Raw genomic sequence first — 24420 nt, forward strand, 5'->3', positions numbered from 1 at the left:
TGAAGCTAAAATTATTTGGTTAAGGTTAGAATTTAATAAAAATCTGGTACAGATTTTCAGTAAATTCAGGATTAAATTTAACTACAGAAAACATTATATAGGAGCAAAATGGCCAGAGGTTTGACATACATAGATACCCACAATCTGTTACTGTTTTTTCAATAACATATTTTTTTTAATTACAGGTCCAAGTCAACAAAAGCAATTTAAAGTGGAAATAAGAAACAACGGAGGGAGAGCTTGGAATATACCCCACACTGAGGAAGACATTCAATGTCCATCATTCCAAAAGTTGTTGGCAGTTAGCATGATCTGATAAAATGCCAGCATCCTGGGCATCTTACCTGAGAACATGTGTACCACATAAGAGATTCTCACTATTAAAAAGATGACAGTATGGTGGGTTCGATGTTGTTGCCTGCAGATTAAAAATGTACAAGGTTTGTAAAGTCAAGTGAACATTTGCATTGTTTTCAAGCAGATCCAGCAAATTTATTTGCAAGTTTTGTGACCATTGATGGGACGTGAGTTTCACTTTCAGGCAGAGACAAAAGAGCAGTCCAAGCGGTGGAAATACAGCTCCTCTTCCCCCATGGAAAAAAAATTCAACTCCTTTTGCTGGCATGGCATGTTTTTTTTTTTTTTTTTTTTTTGTGATGCTGAATTACCTTCAGAAAGGCCAGACAGTCAGTGGCATATTATGCAGACCTTGTGAGGCAGTACATGAAATCAAAGACAAATACAAAGGAAAACTCAAAGTAGTCTTGTTCACTGCATCATTGCTGCAGTTAATAATTTCCTGGAGGCCCAAGAGGAGGAAAAAAAAAAAAAAAAAAAAAAAAACTTACTTTGTAGCTGTAATCAACACATTGTAGGCAAAAGTATATTGACTACAAAGGGCACCATGATACTATTTTGAAAAGTAACATTTATTATCAAGATTTCTCAAATAAACCCCCTCATGCTCAATGCCATAATCTCTAAATTGTTAGAGGGGATGGACAGGTGAAATGAGAAATGTTTTTTTTTATTTTTAACTGATGTACAGTTTCTTGCATTATTTGCCACTACTAAAACTAATAACAATTAACAATAATAATAAAAATGTGACAAGAGAAGAAAAATTTCATGAACAGTTTGTATAATGTGATTTCTGGTGAAATTGCATAAAAGAAAGCAGAATTTGATCATATATAAATATTTAAATTGTAGTTCATAAAACAACAAATGCATTCATAATCCAGCAAACATACATTCATTTATACAGGGCCACAGGACAAGTATGATTTGTATTCTAAATGATAACAGAATAAGATATCCAAATCAAACAAAACATGAATTTTTAAAACATAAGTTTGTCTTAAACATTACTAACCATAAATTTATTCAGATGTAGACAAAGTTCCTTACTTTAAACATTTGGGCAAATGAAATGTTACATAGTTAAACCCCTACCCTGCCAAGCAGGATATGAATAGCTATATGTACTCATACAAAAAGAAGCTCCAGTTCAAATACTGATAAATGGCACATGAAAGTAAATGATTTTTTTCATGTGCCATTTCCATTTTAGACCAAAATATGAATAAACCAGCCAAAGTTTACATTTTGCTGTTCTTGTTGTTCACTGGTGTATGTGGGGGGTGGGGGGCACACGTGTGTTTTCCCTTCACAAAAACAGTGGCACACAAGGAACTTCCACAGGTGACATACTATTATTAGCTTATATAATATACAGCTTATTTAGTACAAGATGCAAAATGTAGCACAACATTAATTCTGTGCATTTCAAAGAACCCGGATCAATATCAAATGACTAGTAGTAATGATTGTAGCCATTTTAAAGTTGAATACGAATGTGATAAATCCTATAAGCTGATACAATTAAGTGAACAGAGAGCAACCCCAAGCCACAATTTAGTTGTAAACATACATAAAATTCAGCGTGCGCGCGTGTGTGTAGTGTGGCTGGGTGAGTGGAGGGGATTTGAATTTAACCTTTTAACACTCTTACATTTAAAATAATGGTACTATTAAAAACAATCAAACATTTGCAGTACATGTTCAGTCTAATGAAGATGACATGTTCGTTTGCAATGTGAACAAACTTTCTCAGACGAGAAACACTAACCATTATAATACTACCATATTATTTTAAAAATCAATAATAATACACTTACAATGCTCTCTTTGGTGCATTGGGATCCTTGCTGCGCTTTCGCTTCTTCCCCTTTTCACCCTTGGGAGGTTTGTAGTTTGCCATTTCAGATTCATACCTCTTTTTGTCCTTTTCTGCCATTTGATGAAAGCGTTGTTTTTCCTTATCAGACATTGTCTAAAAGAGAAAAAAAGAAATGCAAAAAAAAAGGCGAATTTATCTTCTTTTCTGTTAACAAAGAAATAAACAAAACTAAACCTTCACAGTATCTGGAATAAAAATGGATATCAATACTTAGCACCTTTGCCCGTGGGGGGGGGGGGAGAGAGAGTTCAATGTGTTACATTGGCTGTTTACCATTCAAGTATATCATGCAGTTCCAGTTCCCTATGGATTGGTTTCACATATGGTCAGCATATCCACATAAAAAGCCAAGCAGTCAAAGTTCAACAGGATCAAAATTATGCAAAGAAAAAATTCCATATGGTTTTAATAGGGCACTGTGCCATTAAATCGATGGAAGAATGCAACAAATTTATTTCTTTTCATTATACTAAATTCACATATGAAGTCGGTGCTAGGGCATCCAGACCAGGAGAAGTGGATATGGAGATACTTAGATCTGCCACATTGAAACAAAACAGTCAGCACTAATTGTAAGCACCAAATTTTAAGGTGGTAGATGACTTTCATCAACCGGTGAAATACCACCACTTTTGCTTATTGGAGGCTTGAAGTGGTGAAACCCATGTTTAGTCTCTAGAGCAAAGTTTCCGGCAACCCCCACCCATACTTCTCCTTCAACCCATGCACAGTACTAAGTACTATAGGTTTTGATACCTTTCGTGTTGGGGGTTTTCATAAAGAAAAAAAAAAAAAAAAAAAAACACCAGTCATCAATACACAGCAAATTTGAAAACAGACTGATTCTATAAAAAAAAAAAAAAAAAAAATAATGATACCATGTATGAATAAGCTAACCTTGATTTATTCAAAGTAATTCCTCCCCCACATCCACACACTGCATGCAATGATCACAAACCGACTGGAATGACTGGTGGAAATGACCATACTGTTCAATATTCTCGCCACAGCTCTTTGAATGGCGTCAACATCATCAAAATAACATCCTCTTGGTAGTGTCTTCAATGTTGGGAACAAAGTTTGCATGGGGCTAAGTCTGGTGAATAACATGGGTGTGGTAGTACAGACTTTTATTGTTAGCCAAAAACTGAACAATGAGCTTTGTGGCTTGGTATGGTGTACAAGATGAACAACTGCCCCCTTCTCCATAATTAGGCCGCAACAAACGTTTCAAAAACATCCAGATAGTAGGTAGCAGAGAATCTGTCTCAGTATGGAGAAGATAGCAGTTGGCAAGAACTCTGTGGCACAATTTCCTTGCTATCATAGATAGATGAGCTTGGTTTGATTCTGACCTTTACAAACTTATTTGGCTTTGGGAGAGAGTTTACAGACTTCCACTCTGCACTGTCACTTCGTTACGAGGTTGTACTGAAAACACCATGTCTCTTCACCCATAACAATCTAATTCAAGAATTTTAGTTTACTTTCAATGGCCCCAATGAGTTGTCTGCAGTTTAACTCAAAGCTGTTGGCCATCTGTTAATGAATGAGGAACAAACCATGCACAGACCTTAGTTTTCTTAAAATTCTGGGTTATTTGTCAAATCGTTTCCTTATTAAAGCAGAGATTTTCTGAAATCATTCGGAACATAGCACATTGGTCATTGTTAATAATTTCCTACACCTTTTCAAGCAACTCTGACATTCGAACCAATTTTGCTGAGCCCAGTGCACAAGACAGACAATTCTCTCCATACACTTGCTTCATCATTTGGCACTCCTATCCATTCCATGGCACTTTGCCAAGTCAAACACAAAACTTAATGTTTGCTCTTTGTTCCATTGTCCCTCCATAACACAGAAGGGATGTACATTTCAGCTCAATGTTCTGAAATGTGGGCAATTTCGAATGACCTGGAATGCAGCACTCAAGGAACTTTACGGTAGATGGCAGCACTAGCACTCATCTCATAACAAACATCAGTCTTGTTTTCCATTTGCCATGCTATTTAATCTGATCTGTGTGTGTGTGTGTGTGTGTAAATCTTGCAAGATAATAAATAAAGAGGTAAACTGTACTAAATACCTAACAGATAAGTATGTAAAATAGCGGCCTAATATTGCTAAAATATAAATATAAAGAAAAAGTAGTAATACTAATAACTGTTGTTTAACAATGGAAATAACTTAAAATAGAGCAACAGAAACCACAAAACAATAAAATTGTAAATGTGCAAAAGGAATAAAAGCCAAAAATATTTTAATGCTTGCAGAGATAAATTTAAGAGCCAGTGAAAACATCAATACAATATTCCTTTAACAATAACAAACTATACACTAAGTATGCAAATCCAAAGCAGCAGGAATAGATATGGGGAAAAGCAAGCCATGGAAAGAAGAATAGAGAAAAATATGCATGTGACCAAAATTTGTATTTGCTATGTTCCAATTACCACTGCTTTGGATTCCTTCACTTTTCTGCATATTGTTTCAATGTAAGAATTTGTGATCTCTCTCTCTCTCTCTCAGATCTTCAGCTAGTCTCTTAAAAGTGGATTCTAAATTTATCCTTAAGCTTTAAAATTATTTTTTCCTTTTACATTTAAAATTATTATTTCACAGCTTAAGGGGGGAACAGGCATTCTGTGTGTTATCACACAGTCTAAAACACTGATAGATTCAATATCTTTCTATTTCAGAAGATTTAGAAGTCCGGTTGGCCAGCCTCCCTAAAATCCACACCTTCTCAGTGGTAAGCCCTGTTACATCACTTAGGTGGCAACGAACGTGTAGAGTGGTTCTCTTCAAGACACCTGGTCAGCGTGAAGAGGAAAATACCAAACCCTCCAGCACATGACAGCACAATAAAACAAATGGCCCTCACAGTACCCAGTGGCTTTCACTCCCCCTCTTAGAGCAGCAAGAGGATCAGAGTGGAAGCAGAGGGTGCTAAGAATATCTGAGTACAATCAGGCTGCCATGAACGGAAACTGAACTTGGCCTGTAACAACGTAAGATCGCTCACCGGTGAAGCCAGGATACTAGAGCTGGAAAAGGAATTAGAAAATGTAAGTTGGAATATCATCAGTTTGGCTGAAACAACAAGAAGAAATGACTCACTTCTAAGTTTATCAAGTGGAAATCTACTGTACACCAATGGAAACAGTGAAAGGAGTGAAGATGGAGTTGGCTTTCTGGTCCATAAAGAAAAAAAAACAACATTTTGGAATTCAAAAGGTACATCACCAAGGGTGTCAAGACTACTACTCAGGATTTCTAATTCCATTATAAGCTATAAAGGTTATAATGATTTAGCACCAACATCAAGCCATGAAGAGGTTGAAGAAATGTACACCGAAACTGAGTCTTCTAGATGAACAGAAAACTCACTACACTATCATTATGGGGGACTTCAATATTAAGGTTGGAAAGAGACAAAACAGCACAAAAAGGGGAACTATAGGAAATTTTGGAATTGGTGAAATAAATGGAATTTCGTGAAAGACTTGAGGAATTTGCAGAATCTAGAGGAATGTCAGTAATGAACACTTTTTCAAGAAAAGGGTGAACAGAAATTGGACATGGAAGAGCCAAAATGGATTAACTAATGAAAAAGACTATCCTCACTAACATAAGATATATCCTGAATGATGTTACTGTCCTGAACAAAGTAAATGTTGGTAGTGATCACAGAATGGTAAGATGCACACTTGATATGGGTGTAAGAAAAGAAAGGAAAAAACTGACTTGAATAAATTATACAAAGATCTTTGAGATAACAGAATAGAAAGAGTATGTACTGGAACTTAAGAACAAGTTTGAGCTTCTGCAGAGTGTTTAGGAACAAGCTATCAATGAGGAATATTACAAGTTTCTGAAAGTGATAAACCCCAAGAAACCTATAGGGAAAAAGAAATCCAAAGAAGAAAAAATTCAGTCAAGAATCACCTGTCATGATGAAATGAAGACAACAAATGAAGAGCAAGAAAAACGCTGACAGAGAGAAAATTTAGTATACTGAGTTATGCAAAGCCATATTGGAAGGAGACTGAGAAGACATAAGAAAATTTTAACAAGAAAAGTAGACCAAGCATTAAGGGAAAACAAAAGGATTTAAATCAGCAGTCATGAGCAGTAATACAGAAAGACAAATTATACTGAAACTGAAGAATAGTGATGGTATACTTATGAATAGCATAGAAGGCATGATTCAAATAACAGAAGACTACTATATAAAGAGTTATACAAGGAGCGAGGGAATGATGCCAGCAGTGGAGAAGATGGATTGCAAATTAGTAACACATACAACATACCTGATATCCTTCCTGATGAGATAGAACGTGTTGAAGAAAATGAAGAATCAGAAAGCTCCAGGAGAAGATGTTACTGTAGAGTTGTTAAAACTGGGAGGAAGAAACACGGCACAAAAACCAGCAAGACTTCACAAAATGCATTAGAAAAGGTGTGATGCCTAAGGAGTGGAATAATGCAATCATAGTTTTGGTGCATAAGGCAATGTTTTGGGCACTGTCAAGACAAGGCATAGATACCCCATATATTATGATTTTAAGAATGCTACCTCCTTTATTAGACTAGACAAAGAGAGTAATAAATTTAAAATTGAGAAAGGAGTTCGGCAAAGAGAGACAATATCTTCTAAGTTGTTTACTACTGCCCTGAGGAAGCTTCAAGAAGGTTAAACTGGTTGCAGAGAGGAGTCAATGTGAATGGAGAGTACCTAAACCATTTACGATTTGCAGATTACATTGTGGTCATAAGCCACAATCCCAAAGAATTAGAGGAAAATCTTATATCAGTTATGCAGAGTTAGTAAGGATGAACAAGTATGCCACAGAAAGGGAAATAATGATTGAAGGAGCAGCAATTGAAAAGGTGGAGTCATACTTATCTGGGACAAGTCATTAGCTGTAATAATGGTAAATGGATGGAAGTCAAGAGAAGAATAAATTTTGGATGGATAGCATTCAGGAAATATGGTCACATACTCAGGAGCAATATCCCAATTTGTCTGAAACGTAAAATAATGAACCAATGTATACTTCCCACTATAACTTAGGGAAGTGAAACTTGGCCATTCACCAAAAGAATGGAAGAGAGAAGAGACACAGCAAAGAATGGAATGAATTATATTGTGAATCAGATTGTTAAATAAGAAGAGAAACACATGGATTAGGCAGCAAACTCAAGTAAAGGACATTCTTATCAAAACTAAAGAACTAAAGTGGTCTTGGGCAGGACACAGCTTGAAGACATGATGATGGGCTAAGAAAATAACAGGATAGTACCCAAGAGGAGCTAAGAGAAAACCTGGAAGACAACAAAGGAGATGGACAGATAAAATTCACAGAACGAACTGGAAAGTTGCTGGAGAGGCCTTCATCCAGCAGCAGATTGAAAATGGCTGATGATGATATCTCACAGCTTCTATACTTCCACTATTATATTACTTCCACATTACAGTTATTGATTATAATATTCCTTTATGTTTACACTGGATGCACACAACTAGCAAGGCAGGTGATGTGTTTAAATAAAATTGATCATTAATTTAGAATAACAAACTAATCATACTTTTTAAAAAATGGACAAAAAGCAGTTGATTACAGAACTGAAATGATACAACTAACATGATTATTTACTTAAATTTCAACTCTAATAGCCTAAACACTTATGCAACCATTTACAATTAACAGAAAAATGTTTAAATGTGTTTAAAATGATTGTGTTTTACAATAATGCATAACATTTTAGACCCATCTTTCAAAGATCAGTCTAAAATCAAAATTTTATAACATAGTTAAGAACACGGCATGCACCACAGGATTCAGTACTCCTCAGTAGTTAACTCTGGGGCTAGAGAGCAGGGTTGGTAGACATCAAAACTTCCGGTTCAGGGATACAGAGTTTTAGGCATTGATGTTGAAGTAGTCCTTTTCAGGACCATTGTAATGGGAAGCTTCTTTTGTTTGAACTCGTTGAACATGACTGTGTATGATGTTAAAATATCATCAAGGCTTCCCTTGAACTTCATTGCACAAATGAAGTTGGTATTCGCTGCCATGCATTGCGTGCACAAGGTTTTCCAAATGCAACTTCTCTTGGCATGGTTCTTCCTTTATATCAGCGATTCCGAACCTTTTTAGAATCAATTTCTATGGAGGTGCCCCTCGGACTTACCCTGTTTTCAAGCTAATGGTATTTAAGAGTAGTGTTGGGGGGGGGGATAGATAAGGGAGTGTAAAGTAAAGAGATATTTAAACAATTGTACAATGTTCATGCAATAAAATCATATTTTAAAATCTATGGAGGTACCCCTCGGACTTACCCTGTTTTCAAGCTAATGGTATTTAAGAGTAGTGTTAGGGGGGGGGGGAAGATAATAAGGGAGTGTAAAGTAAAGAGATATTTAAACAATTGTACAATGTCCATGCAATAAAATCATAATTTAAAAACTTTGAAATTTGCCATAATATCTCAATTTATTTTCAACTACCACCAATACACATATTGTCAAAACTTAGGACTATACATAAAAGTTCTCCCAAAGTTCAAAGGGGGGAAAAAAAAAAAAAAAAACCATTTGCGTTACAACAGATTTTACATTATTGGTGAAAGCAATAATAAGGTCCATACAATTTAATTATTACATCCAATTCAATTTAAATACATATTCATTACTTGTTATTCGAAATTTGTCTCTTACTACAATAATTTTGAAGCTAATGGCAGGAAAATGACTGAACGTCGTCTGCTAGAGAATGCACAAAATTCAACTTGGCAAATTTATTCAGAATGTGGTTTCTAGTTTTCTAATTCTTTAATTTCATTCAACTTTCTGCTATTTTATTTTCCTCGGGCAGCTGTGGAGCACAGATTGGGAACCACTGCTTTATATAATAATAATCCACTGATTTACTGAGGTAGGAAATAATTTAGATAGACTATCAGGGCTTCTGTCCTATTCCTATTTTTGTACTGTATACCTTGTAGTCTTATACGGTTCTGAATATTTCGAGCCCATTTGTCAGGATTCTGGCTCAGTTTCCATCCAGTATCTGAACGATTTGTTTCGGTAATTGGATTATGGGCAATATTTTCCTCGTTTAAATCTGACCATGAATCCAGCTAAATACGAAAATGTTTCCTTCAATTGGAGTTTCAGAATATTGGAGGATCACAATCTGATTCATTACTCTGCATGTAACAATATTAATTACTTGGCACCTTTATTTTTCACCCATAAATTGTTTCTTTTATAAAATATACTTTTATAATTAATGATATTTCTTGTTTAACACTTCACAATAACCTTGATTATGGACAACTGTTGACACACCAAACTAGAGTTAATTGAAATGGCTTCTGAAATATATTAACTGTTATTCAGAAATCATGCATGGTTCTGCCATCTTGTGGTGATAAATAGAATTAGAGGTTGCCTGCTTTCTAAAAAGTTAAGCACCAATCATGTGCTCTGGTACTAAAATTGAGAAAATTACAGAAAGCAGAGTTGATCAGTTTGGCTCAGATAATTCAATTTAATTACTTAAAAACATTTTAGGTTTTCCAAAAAATATTAAAAAATTTTAAATTTAAAAATTTATTATTTTAAATTCTTCTATTTGTTTTTGTTGTGCCTGAAGTCCTGATCTCAGCAGATATTTTTAAATGAAAACCCCAAATACACAAAGATTCAGAACCTATAGTATTTAGTATTACACATAGGTTGAACGCTGAGAAGACAGAAGATACCTGTTGAGTTTAGACTAATTTCTGTAAGTTGTAATTTTTAGGAAATACAAAAAACAGAAGCAGAAGGTATTAATGAGGACGAAGAAATGTTCATTCTGCAAGTTTGGAGTTGGATAGTAAATGGCTGTGGCACATGTTCAGAATTAGAGTGTAGAATATAAAAAAAAGAAAAAGTAATGCTGCAAGTAAAATAGAAACCCCCTCCCCTTTTTTAAGCAGAAGAAACAATATTTGTTATGTGCTTATGCCACAGGAGATTAGAACTCGGGGAAATCCCAATTAAAAATGTTATCTCTGGAAACCTGAGTGTCATCAAAGAATCATAGGAGCAGTAGACTTCACTTTGTGAAAAAAGACAGAACTCAGTTTTAGAAGGGTTGAGATTAAGTCATCTTTGTCCCACTGAAGAATGATCCGATCAATGTTTACAAAATTAGCAATGAATATTCAAAGGTTTTCATGCAGAGCAAAATTTCTCAAACTGGTATGCAATGTGCTATCATCAGCAGCACTGTGGGTAGGATTTAGTCAGTGGAAGACCATTAATATACAAGAGGAAAAGATTGGGAGAAAGAACTGAAACTTGGGGAACACCAGCATTAGTGGGGAAGTCTGAAGACAGCCACCTATCACCTACTGCAGAGAGAGAGAGAGAGAGAGAGAGAGAGAGAGAGAGAGAGAGAGAGAGAGAGCACTGAATACCCAACTGCAAACAACAGCCAGCAGTCCAATAAGATGGAAGCTTAGTCAAACAATGATCAAAAGCCTTAGAAATGTTGAACAAATGTGGGTTCCATTAAATTTATCCACAGATGAGTAACATATAAACATTGTAAGATACTGCTAATGGTATATCACCAATGTATTACAATGAGAGAATCCATACTGGCAATCATTCATAAGATGAAAGGTTGAGATAATTTAGGACAGTTAATGGATTTCTCCACTATTTTGAAAACAGTAGAAGTGAGAACAATGAGATGAAGCACAATAGCACATGTAGAGAAATACTATCAGGACCTGGAGCTTTATTAGCATCAAGACTCTTCAAAATTCTTCTGACATCCTTTTGACAAAAGACTATAGAAAGCGGAGTGAAGTGTGCTGGGAATGAAATAGTTTGCCAAGATCTTCAATGCAAGAAAATTATGAATCTAGTAAGTCAGCTTCATCTTTAGCTGAAAAGGCAATAGAATAACGCTCAACCACCAATTTGAACAAGAAATAAGTTTTTTACTCTTAGTCTGTTCAAAGTAAGGTTTTGATTGCTTAATAACTGCTTGCCATCTGTTGCAAGCTTTAGTATAGGAGAAGAGAAAAGAATGAGGGGAGGGGGGGGGGAAATCTGGTGATTTGGGTGCAAGCCAATTGCAAAACACAAAATTGTTATCCTTGAACAGCACATTTATTGGAAAACCAAGGTTTAGATAAAGGATTTTAAGAAGGAATGTGGAATAGAAGATTTCATACCAACAAGAATTTCACCAACACAATCTGAGCAAACATTGCATTCAGAAGATTTAAAACAGTAATCGAACCAAGGAAAAGAACAGAAATCTTCATCATCTCATTTTGTAGTATTGTAATTCCAAACAAGATGAGGCTGAGAATGATCATGAAAGGTTCCACTGGAGAAGATACTACCCACCAAGTTGACATCTGAAGCAGCCAAAGAACCACTTACTTCAACTGTTTACTTTGAAGGGTTGCTTTCTGGAATAAGATCAGGAGTGTTGGATGTGTTTAGGATAGTCTGGAATTCTGGTCTGCAAGTGTCAGAATCTCAAGTTGCAATGCAGAAAGCACAGTTTCAAAGAAAGCATGTCAAAGATTACCAAGTGATTAGTGCAGTGGTGAGAACATGGGCATCCAGTTGAATCTGACAGTACAAGATAGAGATATTAAGTGAAAAGATCAAATAGATTTCAAATTAGCAAGTCTTTGATATGGAATATCAGAGCAGACATACAGAAGTACAACTTTTGAAGATAAAGGATTTGTAAAGCAAATAATTAGAGAAACTGAGACAAGCAGCGGTTGAAGCAACTGATAACTGGGATTCTGTAAGAAAAGTGAGTGGAGCTTTACAAACTGTATGTGGAAATGTACATTAACATCAGAATTGAGATCATGTATATTTGTGAAATGAATGAGGTTTTTTAGTAGGTTTGGATGTGTTTTCACGAATAAGTTCATTCTATTAGTCTGACAATTCATTACACATTTTTTGTAGATAAAGTTGAGTGGGGACATGCATGAAATAACTAATTTTTAGATACGGATTATGCACAGCAAGAACCTAGCTCCTTGGTTTCTAAATCATAAGACCAATGGTTGATTGCTTTGTTTGGAATTTAGTGGTACATCTGCAACACAGGCAGTAATGAACCAAAACTGATTATTTAAGGGATAAAGATATGAGGCTAGAGTGATCTATGACTTAGGTTGCTAGGTAAAAATGTATAAGGATAATAATAGGTAAAAAAAAAATGATATAAAAACTATATATTAAATGAGAGAAATAAGTTCATTGATTCTAAATAACTAAAAATGTCTGATACATGGTAATTGTAAAAAAATATGACAGCATATAGGGCTTATTCAGACTGAACAAAGCATAAACTGTTTACTGATATAACAAGGGCACTGAGACAAGTATGGTGGATGGTTAGAATAATGCCACAATCCTCATACATAGGAAGATTGTCAAACTTTGGCAAAGAGGATTATATGATATGATGTGACTGACCTGATGTTTGCTGATGATAGTGCTATCCTTGCCGGTAACGACGCTGAAGCCACGGACATCCTCTACGACATTGCCCGCATTCCCGGCCATACGGTTTGAAGATCAATGCTGGTAAGACAAAGGCCCTGACAACAGATGGGTTGCAAGCCACCATCTATCTCGAAGGCGTCCAGATCGAGCAAGTGCAGGACTTTAAATACCTTGGGTCGCTGGTCCAGGAGAAGAAAGTTGCATCCACCATGGAAATCCACAGCAGAATTGGACAGGCGGCCACTGCGTTCGCCTCGCTCAAATGGTGTCTGTGGAAGAGGACCAACATTTCCACAAAGACTAAAATCCGACTCTTCCGGACTTTGATCCTGCCCGTTCTTCTTTACGGATCGGAAACATGGATTTGTCTCAAGTTAGATTTGAACAAACTTGAGGTATTCCAAATGCGATGCCTGCGGCAGATCTTGGGCATCTCTCTTCGCGACCGCATCACTAATGATACCATCCACGCCAGATGCCAACAGCAACCAACCATTGCCAACCAAATCCAGAAGCAAAGGCTTAGATGGTTTGGCCACGTATGTAGAATGGGCACAAACAGAATACCATCGACTCCTTTGGAGACAACGACCCACCCAATGGAGCATCCAACGGACCGCGCCTAGGAAAACGTGGGCCAAGCAAGTGGAAAATGACTTGAAGAGCCGACGTCTCGACCTTAACCAGGCCAGGACTGACGCCATGGATCGTAAGGTATGGAAGAACATCACAGAGCAAGTCCGAAACCCTGCAGCACCTACAGCAGCATACTGGTTGCGTGGCCAACCGCCTCCCCCAGCTGCCAGCTAAGGACCAAAGAAGAAGAATATGATATGACTGTCCTATTCAAAGCTGGGCAGGAACAACTACTTCCTCCCTATGGTTGCTGCACAGACCAGACTGAAAAAAACTATTACAAGATTTTATATAGTAGAGCTTGTTTATGATCTACAAATGCCATAATTGTTACTGGGATTCTAAACAAGTATATCAGCTAACTGTAGTCCATATAAGAGACTAGCAGGCTGTGGCTGTTCTTGGGTTGCATTGATCTACTAGCACAGTATGTCAGATCATTACCAGTTTGATCCCAATGTGGCACTGGATCTACCAGAAAGAAACAGATGCTAAATAAAAATCACACCAGAGTGAAAATGGCTATCTTTGTAACTGGGCAGCACTGCTTGCTGTGATATTAAGTTCTCAAAATAGCTCAAACGAATACAAAAGGGCCAGTTGGCAGTGTCAGGTGTTACATTTAAAACCAGATTTCCATGTGGGGAGGTCTGACAGGGCATTACAATTTAAGGGTATACTTCAGTGGCAATTGATTTTGGCATATTTTGAACAAGGGAAATTCAGAGTGCTTCAGTGGCAATGTGGATGGCTTGATGGGGTCTAGCAACTGAAGTACAGTTTCTAGCAGATGAATGTGCCTGAGGGCCCACAGTCCAGTTTTGACTAATTAGTGCATAATAAAAGCAAAGTAAAGAGCAACAATCTGCTCCCCAGTTGCTGAATGAGGTGGCACGTATGAAGTTTAGACCCCTTGTGCACTGTTTGCAGTTGATGAATGTGTAGGAACATTGAACTACTTCTTATCAAATACAAGCCCTGGGAATTTTATTTCAGGTGAAACTGGAATGACACTTTGTTTTTCTGGTTTGGAAAGAAGCTTCCAGTTGCAACAAAAACAAACACTGGTAGTCTTCAGGAGAGATTGTGAAACCATTAGTCATTGCTGCCCGACTGCCCAGAAAGTCAGGCAGTCAAGGGCTTGCTGCATTGCCTTTCAATGACCCTCATGTTACTTGATTGCACAAAAATACAGTGCAGTGTCCTGTTTGTCACTGGCTTGTGTCAATGACAAACAGGACACTGTACACAGTTGAAAGTTCTATGACAGAATTAACTTGAACAGCAAAAAAGCACCACACTTAGAAAAAGGGCAGAAAGAAAACAGACCCCCACACCAACTTCAATTGGTTTGATATGGTTTTCAATAAAAACTGCAAGATCACCCCCCCCCCTAAGACCAAGGTTATAAATTCTTTTAAAATTTCAAATCTCCAAACCATAAATACACTTTTCCATATCAAAGAAGGCTGACATGTGCTAATACAATAGAACGCCAGTTATCCAGAATAATTGGAAAGGCTGATCTTTTCTTTTTATTAATGATGGTATTTGAAACAAATGTTTATTATGCTACCAGAGTATTTCGATCTGTTTTTTTACGTCGTATATCTGATGAAGTGTTGGATTAGGACTAATGGGGTTTTCTCAGAAACCATGAGTGATAAGAGTTTAGTCATTCGCTTCCATGAACCCAATTTTCCATGACATATTTTGTTCTCTTGATTTCATAATGTTTAGTTTAGATCCAGATTCGGTAAGAATAATATTGGGCAGAAACTGATTTTGCGATATATATTTTTCTCGGTAAAATGTCAAAGAAAAGATACAGCACTGAAATGGGCAGAAAACCAGGAACAATGCAATACAGTGGTACCTTGGATTACGAGTAGTAACTTGGTATGCGAGTGTTTTGCAAGACGAGCAAAAATTTTTAATAAATTTTAACTTGATAAACAAGCGAGGTCTTGCAATACGAGTACAGTCAGTCCTCGTATAACACGTGTTTACACTACACAAATTCGATCATACATGATTTATAAATATAGGAACGATATCTTATATAACACAAACCGAATTCTCTTGTGCACGATTCGCCTTTGTGTTTACAAGAAATGGCAGTCGAACACAGAATCACCCCAACCGAATGCAACCCGATATGAAGAGAAGATTTTGAAAATGTACAGTAAACCCCTGCTATTCGCGGGGGTTACGTTCCTGAGAAATGTCGCGAATACCGAAAACGCGAATACTGAGTTATGGCTCCCATAGTAATAAAGGGGTTCCGTTCCAAAGTATGAAATATATAAGAAAAACTAGTCTAAAATTTTGTCTATGTATGCAAGCATATGGCATCGAAATGAAAATAAGAAACAATTTAATATTAAATTGTAATATTTATTAGAAATTTCAAACAAATCTTTCAAACCAGCGCCTTTGCTTGCTAGCAAAAAAAACATCCCGCCAGTGCTATCAGCAGTTTCGCTAAAGTGTTGATAAAGAAGTTTTGCCTTTTCGCGAATGATGAGTGAACTTAACGGAATTTTATTTTGAGTTCGGTCTTCTACCCACAGATTTTAAGCTTTTTCCATTTTTTCTAATTTAACATCACGAGTTACAGAGCAAATTTTTGAAGCAATTAGCGCGTTTTCATGGACACTACGGCGGACTTTTTCTTCCGATTTTTTGATTGATCGTACCGTTGACTCATTGATTTTATAATGTTTTACCACTGAGGAGACACTTTCACCATTAGAAATTTTGTCTAATAACTCAATTTTATTCGCTTAATGTCATCACCTTCTTTGATATTTTCACATTTCCCTTGTTATTCGTAGCCATATTTTTGTAGGGGTTAGAAAGAACTTGTCCACAATAAAGTCACTTTCTTCCATTAACACACTCGAAAAAGTCTGTTTTACACTACAAAACGGTAGATTTGTCACTTTTGTAAGCATATCAATTTATAAATTTATTCAATTTATAAACACATAAATTAAAAGCAAACGACGAAACCTTCCATGACAAGCGCATAACACATAGTGAACAAGGATTAGCGAGAAACATCCACGCTCGCGATTTTGTCACCCCTCTCCCCCCACCCACTGAGCGCTGTTTTGACCGGGAAAGATAATTTTAGCCATGCCCATGTTTTTTTATGGCAGAAAATATTCATGGCGCTTTAAAATTCACATTTTTTTAGGTTTCATTTTATATTAAATCGGCGATCGCGAATACGCGAAACCGCGAATAGCGGGGGTTTACTGTATTTATATCAGTGAGGGGGAAACACATTTCACTATAATAACCAACAATTCCAACTAGTATAATCGCAAATACAATTAGATCGAGTTTACTACCAGTTTATAACAGATTCCACTAGCGGAAACGCAAACTGGAAATTGTTTTTAATTGTTTTATGGTAGTAACCCCTAGAAATGTGCTTTAATAAAATGTGAGGTGTTAATAGTGTATCTCTGCCTTTACGGTGTTGTTTATTCAGTTGCTACACGCGTGCAGCTTTGTTTATGTGTATCAAATGTGCCTCCTCGTTTTGTAATAGTGCGAGCGATGAATCTGATTTCCGTGAAATCCTAAAAGGGAGGCGAAATCAAGGAATCTTTCCAATGACACTTTCCAAGTGTCACTGGAAAGGTATGTATTTATTTTGTATTAATCATTTTTACAGTATATGAATATTTTTGAGTTTTGGAACAAATCATCTGGGTATCCATTATTTCTTATGGGGAAATTTGCTTTGATATATGTGTGCTTTGGATTACGAGCACATTTCCGGAACGAATTATGCTCGCAAACCAAGGTACCACTGTATAATCAAATTGATATTAAGGAATTTAAGAGATTTAACAGCAAAAAACAAGGGTTACAACAAAAAAAAAAAAAAAAAATCAAACATTTTAAAAAATTACTAAAAATTTTCATATAAAATTTGCAGTAAAACACCTATCCAAATATAAATACATATGTAAATTTGGCGCTTTTTAAGCTATCATTTTTTAAAATTAAATAGATTTGATTTTTTTTCTCACGCCATTTAAAGTCTACATAATAGAATTTGTTTAATTTTACCTTACGTTCAATTATTCAGAAAATTGCTATCCAGAAGGTCTGACAATTATTCCGAATAACTGACGCTATACAGTACTTCAGGAAAAACATATTAGATTGAAACTGCTCCTAAAGAACCCCTCCCCCCACATATATATATATATATATATATATATATATATATATAAATAATGGGAAAGATTATAATAAGATAATTATATTAGGATTTAACTAGATAGATCTACAGAAAACAAATAAGATAACATAAAAATTTCATTATACTGCTGGCATTCACGGCAAGAAGACGTGCCTATTACAGCACTTCATAGCAACAATAAAGCAGCACAAATAAAAGGAGATTAAAGCAGGATTAGTGAAATAGAGCAAGATTTCAAAGATTTTAGTATATTGTAAAGTTTATTTTAATACTTTTCCCCTGTGATAGTTTGATTTTTTTATGTTATAAATATAATTTTTTGAAAGTTTGTTTTATTAGTAAATTTCATAATAGTTATTACAAGATCCGCCTTGAACACTTCATTAGAGTGTCCATGACTTATACAGAAATAGCCAGTGGTGATTTTCAGACCCTTATGTAATGGATGTGGGATAGTATTAGATACCCCAGCTGAAGTTGCAGATGAACTCAACAGTTACTTTGCATCGATATTTATAGAAGAAAAACCCTTCATGCCAATAAGAAATTCTGGGAGTGAAGTTGAAAAAACTAATTAATGATGTTGAAATTTCACACGTTTTTAATGAAAAAACTTGAGCCTGCAGGCCAGTAAGGCTCTTGGGATTGATAGCATTTATCCTATAATCTTAAGGAAGGCAGCAAGTGAGTGCACTGAACCATTGAGGCTAATTATGGGAGCATCACTGGACTCAGTGATTCCGTTGGATTGGAAAAGTGCCAGTGTATCTCCAATACATAAGGGCGGTTCTAAGAGTGAAGTGGGAAATTACCAGACAGTCTTAACTTCAGTAGTAGGGAAAATCATGGAGACTGATCAAGGGTGCAATTCAGGATCACTTAGATAGAAATGGAATTCTGAAGGATACTCAGCATGGTTTCGTAAAGGGAAAACCATGTTTAACTAATCTCGTTAGCTATTTTGACAGGGTCACTAAAGAGCTGGACTTAGGGAATAATTTAGACGTTTATTAGGATTTCAGCAAAGCATTTAACTCAATCCCACATGAGCAGTTACTTTATAAACTGGAACCAGTTGGAATCACAGGGAAGATACTTAGATGGATAGCAGAGTGGCTTCAGGCAGAGGGTTGTGATAAATGGTTATTCCTCAGATTGGGTTGATGTAAGAAGTGGGGTTCCCCAAGGATCAGTATTAGGACCATTGTTGTTTTTGATTTTCATAAATGACATTGATGAAGGGATAGAAGACGTGATTGATGTCTAAATTTGCAGATGTAAAGATTAGATTGGTAGACTAGTTAATGATTGCCACCAAGCAGAGCTACTTCAGAATGACCTAATGACTTCAGAGATGGTCAGAAAAATGGCAGCTATGCTTTAATCCAGCAAAGTATAAGGTATTGCACTTGGGAAACAATAACCCCAAAATAACTTATACACTTGGCAGAGTTGAACTAAAGCCAATAATGGAGGAAAGGGACTTGGGTATTACAATACTGTCATATATGAAGTTCTCTGAGCATTGTAGACTGGTTGCATGGAGGGCCCATAGTCATATTGATGATTTATAAAACAATCACTAGTAGAGATAAGGGTGTCATAATCCCATTATATAAGGCTATTGTTAGACCACACTTGGAATACTGTGTTCAAGTACGGAGAATGCACCTAAAGAAAGAATGTTCTTCTTGAAAGGGTCCAGATACGGTTAACTCGCCTGGTGATATCGGCAAAAGGGCATCCATATGAGGAAAGATTTTGAATATGTGGGTTGCAGAGCTTGGAAACTAGACACCTTAGAGGGAACTTGATTGAGGTGTTAAGGCTCTGAGAGGCATAAGCCAAATGAATAAGGACAAAATATTGTTTGGTTGGTTTTTAGGAGCATTAGCAACTAAGGCCATATTGCTCCGGGATATGCGGTGGTCATTCCTTGACCTTTCCGCATCCTCTGTATTTGGTGGTGATGGGCTCGAACCCCGGTCTAATCAAGAAGCGTGTGCTGCGCACTGCTGCTCCTTCCCACCTGGCTACGGAGGCGCCGTCAGGACAAAATATTCACGGTTATAAATTATTCTAGAACTAGAGGCCATAATTTCAAGTTATGGGGCAGTTGTCTAGACTGGATTGCAGGAAGTTTTATTTTTGCCAGAAAGTTATAAATTACTGGAATAAGTTACCTACATGGCTGGTAGAGGTGACAGTCTGGGGAAATTCAAAGTTCAGCTAGACACTCAGGAAGGTGGAGATTGAAAAAGACCTGGGGTAATTGTGCAGTCAGATATGAAGTTCTCTGAGCAGATGGGCTGCCAGAGCAGGTCATGGAGTTTTGTCAATGATATATAGGAATTTTGTTAACAGAGACAAGGAGGTGATTATACCTTTGCATAAGGCAATGCTCAGGCCACACCTTGAGTGCTATATACAGGTCTGGAGGCTTCATTTTAGGAAGGATGTAGAGTTGCTAGAATGAGTACAGAGAAGGGAAACAAAGTTGGTGAGAGAAACAAATTGGTGTGCTTATGAAGAAAGGGTTAAGTTCTGCAAGTTGCAGCATCTGGAGACTAGGCACCCGGAAGGTGATCTGACCGAGGTGTTTTAGGCCTTGAATGGTTTGAGCAGTCTCAATGCTGACAGAATACTTTCACTTGCTCAGACTAAGAACCTGAGGGAGCATAGATTCAAACTGAGGAAAGACAGTTGTAGGATAGATGTGCGAAAGTTTGCATTTAGCCAACGGCTAGTTGATTGCTGGAACAGACTTCCATCAGCTGTTGTGGAAGTTGAAACTTGAATAAATTTAAGGCTGAACTAGACAAACATTTGGAGTGACCGGATGGGTGAAATGGGAAGGGTTTGTGTTTTTTTTTTTTTTTTTTTTGGGCTGATGCTGTATAAGCTTGCTTTCTTGCATCATATGCCTCAACTAATGCTAATGCTACCTAAGGGAGGGGGGTGCATAGGTTGTCCATTAACTTTTCTCTTATTAATTATTATTTTTTGTAAATTTTCTTATTATTCTTTGGTTTTATTCTTATTTTATTATATTTTTTTTGGCTGGTGCAGCATAAGCCATAGGCTTCCTTGCACCCTGTGGGGTGCACACTAATACTAATTATGTACAAAAGGATAATATACACTAAGTGCCAGTTATAATGATCATGTTTGCAAATTCAAATTTGATTCTAATAAGTGAAAATCAACGAATATTATCCACAGACTATAAAAATAAAGATAAAAAGCACAACATTACATTTTATTACCAAAAGGTTATTACCAATTAAATAAGTGAAAATCAGATGATTATATATAGGTTAGCAAAATAAAATAAATTTATACTTACATAGCTTAATTAAATACACATTAAACAATGCTTTGTAATAAAATTATTATTTAAAACAGTAGTCACTTATTTTAGAATGCTTTAAATTATCACTACAAAGTCAAAAAAGTCTATAGATTTTTCAATATTGTATAACCATCTATATTCACGATCACTTGCACCAGTTTCTTCCAATGCTTTCCTCAGGATGGCTATAGCATCATGATTTTGCAGTTTTATAACTGGAATTCTTTTGCATTCATCCTCATTTTCTGTTTCTTGGTGAAATTATCAGTAACAGACTAGGCAATTTCTTCGTCTGTTAAAGCTGTAGAGTAGCTCACTATCTATGTCCACCCAATCATTAAACTCCTGTTCACCCATGTCTTCAGCCTTTTAAACGTAATCAATATCGTGACTTAGTTGATCATCATGAATAGAATTAATCCACATTTTTTTGAAAAATTGCTAATGCAGGTTTCAGAAACTTCATTCCAGACACGCAAATTCACTCTTTCTATTCACTGACATTTTTATTTTTAAAACAGTAAAAAAAAAGCGTCAATCAATAAAAAAGCACATGGCATGCACAAATTGAGACTAACACATGGCTTTTTACGGAGAAAAGTTTTTTTTTTATGAAGTTTAGATATTGGAATGAAGAGCAGATTCTGAAAATTGTTTCTTATATGATCAAAGATTTCACATTGTGATAAATGCGTAAAAACACAGGATTCCAGTATTGGTATTATCGTAAATTCAATATTATCAAGTTTACTACCCATTTAAAACAGATGGTACAAACAAAAAAAGTCCAATAAACCGAAAACTTGTTTTATGGTTGTGACCACAAGAAATGTGCTTTAGAAAAATAAGAGACGTGCATTTTATTGATTTGAATTGGTTCTTTGAAATTTGATTCTATAAAGTGGGCAATTCCAATAACCAGTGATCACTGTAACTGGCACTTACTGTATATACAAAAGAATGATATACAAAACTTATTGTTGCTTACCCACAATCTACGTGACTTCATCTGGGGTCAACCACCCAAATTGAGAGTAAAACAGCATGGGTAAAATTTTAGGGTGAAAACAGAACAATAAATCTAGAAGTAAAAACTCAACATTTCTGACACTAGTCAAGTGTTTTTACAAAGTTCCATTTATCAGCAATGAAAATCAAACCCACACCTTTCTAGATAGAATGCAAAGAAGGGTGAAGCCACTTGCACCAGCAAACCTAACTGATATGCCCACTTTACCAATTTTCAATTTTCACTTGCATGCAACTAATTCAGATTTCCTTCTAAACATAGCAGATAATAAAAATCTGCTTAGACAGAAAAAATTGCATTATATAACAAACCAAATCACAGCCAGGGGAAAATTACAAGTGGCAATAAAAGTTACAGGAGCAAACTTGCAAAAAATATCTCAACATAAAATGAGAATATCTATTACTTAGTTAGGATGAACTTTAAAGTATGTAGTAGGTGCACACTAAGTTTTGACTGAATGTGTAGAAAAGTTTATTTTTCCGTTGTTGAGAGTAAGTAATTTCATACTGCTGGTTTTCAAGATGTCACTTTCTGAAATATTTAGCATATAAACTTTTACATTTTGTTGGAGAAATCAGATGGTAGATGTAGCTACGGAAGAACGAAGTGAACAGCTTTATCACAAGGTAGGTTATCTGAATGGAAAAACTATGTTAAAGGCACACAAGGCATCAATTGATAAACAAACAAACATGAACTTGTTTCTTGCATTAGACATTATTTCGGCCAACTGTCAAATTACTAAAGGTTGCATGAAGAATAGGAGCATTATCATGAATCACAGAATAATTTCTAGTTTTTCATATGGTAATTACCAAGCAGTCCTGTCTAAAATTTTAAATATGAAAACATTATGCAATGTGTTTTCACAACTTGCAAATCAGAAGGAATCAAAACCTGAACTTCCAAAAGAAGTGGTTGAAACTGAATTCTACTGACAGAAGATTAAACATGTTGCTATTTCTATATTCTGAAAGTCTCCCATTTCTCTCAGAGAAAAAAAAATTAAAATTAAACTGACAGGCCTAAAGATATGCTATATTATTTCTTGACTATGAAATCATAATTCTTCATGAATTTAAACTAGAAAGTCACACTGCTGATAAGATCATGTAGTCAGAAATTAACTGATCAAGATATTAAAATTACAAGGGACCTGATCTGTGGCTAAAGAAAAACTGGGCATCATTCTATAATTCATGATAATGCTGCTATTCCTCGTGCAACATTTTTGTAGTGAAGCAGAATTTATGGTAGCTATAACTGTTTGTTATAAGAAAAGTTCTAATAAAGGTACATACCCTTCAAACAAGTTTTCTTACAATTACATAGCTGGTGGGAAAACAGCAAACAAACATTAATTCAAAAACTTTAATGTGTAATTATCTGTAAATATTTGCTTCAAATAAAACAAGTCCGAACTTTATGGTTCAACTTTGTATGATCATGGGAGCCTGAAATTATAAAACAGACTTTTACTTGTGGAAGTCGCCATCCAAATGGCTACAAAATTCACTAAACTATGAATATCCCCAAAACAGTCCACAACATTGCGTAAAATTTCTTAAACATGCTTAAGAAACTCAAAGTGCTTCAAATATTTAGGAAGACTATGCTGTGGGGTTAGATTTATTCAAAATTTTTAAATTTCACTGGAGTTTTCTGGAAGTTGACCTTTACTGACTAACTTTCAACATTAAAGCAAGGTTAACAGAACCAACTGTCACAAATATTGAAAAATGAATGATGTTCTCAGCCAATGGAATTTATTCTCAAGTATGAACTGTTATACTTAAATCTTGGTAATCACCTCTTTTCAAGCAAAACTGCATAAGTTATTGGATGATGCTTTCCAGACAAATGAATCCACTACTGGCAACATACTTGACTTGATCCCAATGAACTACTTTTAATTAGACTGTTAAAACAGTTACCCATCAAAACCATATTCTTTGGATGATACTAAGCATGAGAATGAAAACATGCACCTTGCACTATCACAGAACTACAGAATTCATGAAAAGACTGATGAATCATGAAATCTCATTACACTAATGTCTAGAAATATGCACTATAATTGCATATAAACTACGCTTTCATATATTGTTTGCATATTAGTTCTACCCAATCGTTTTGTAACTGCATGAAAAAAAAGGATTAATTACAGCAGCTGTTACATTACTTAGATAATTGTAAAGTTCTAGTAACCAGCAAGCATATTCATATCATAGAACATGGGTCATGGAACAAGTTTTCTTTGCAGTCCATATTAGAAAAAAATGCATTTTACCACAGTGCAATATTAAAACATCAAATTTTATAATTTTTTTTTTAAAATATGAATTTTTAAAATGTCACCCATCAGATTAAGGAAATT

The 24420-nt window shown here is 35.7% G+C and overlaps 1 protein-coding gene across 2 annotated transcripts in view; it reads right to left on the bottom strand.

Annotated features, from left to right (window-relative positions):
* The window catches only part of LOC150089159 (high mobility group protein DSP1-like), a 92227-nt gene that overhangs the window by 8957 nt on the left and 58850 nt on the right, over window positions 1-24420 (bottom strand). For both annotated transcript variants that reach the window (XM_090388170.1, XM_090388179.1), the window contains exon 3: window positions 2181-2335. In XM_090388170.1, coding sequence (XP_090244296.1) covers window positions 2181-2335 — 155 coding nt within the window. The remainder of the gene's footprint in view (window positions 1-2180; window positions 2336-24420) is intronic.

The sequence above is a fragment of the Mastigoproctus giganteus genome, chromosome 2, assembly GCF_048544385.1.
Source record: "Mastigoproctus giganteus isolate SK-2022 chromosome 2, ASM4854438v1, whole genome shotgun sequence".
NCBI lineage: Eukaryota > Metazoa > Arthropoda > Arachnida > Uropygi > Thelyphonidae > Mastigoproctus > Mastigoproctus giganteus.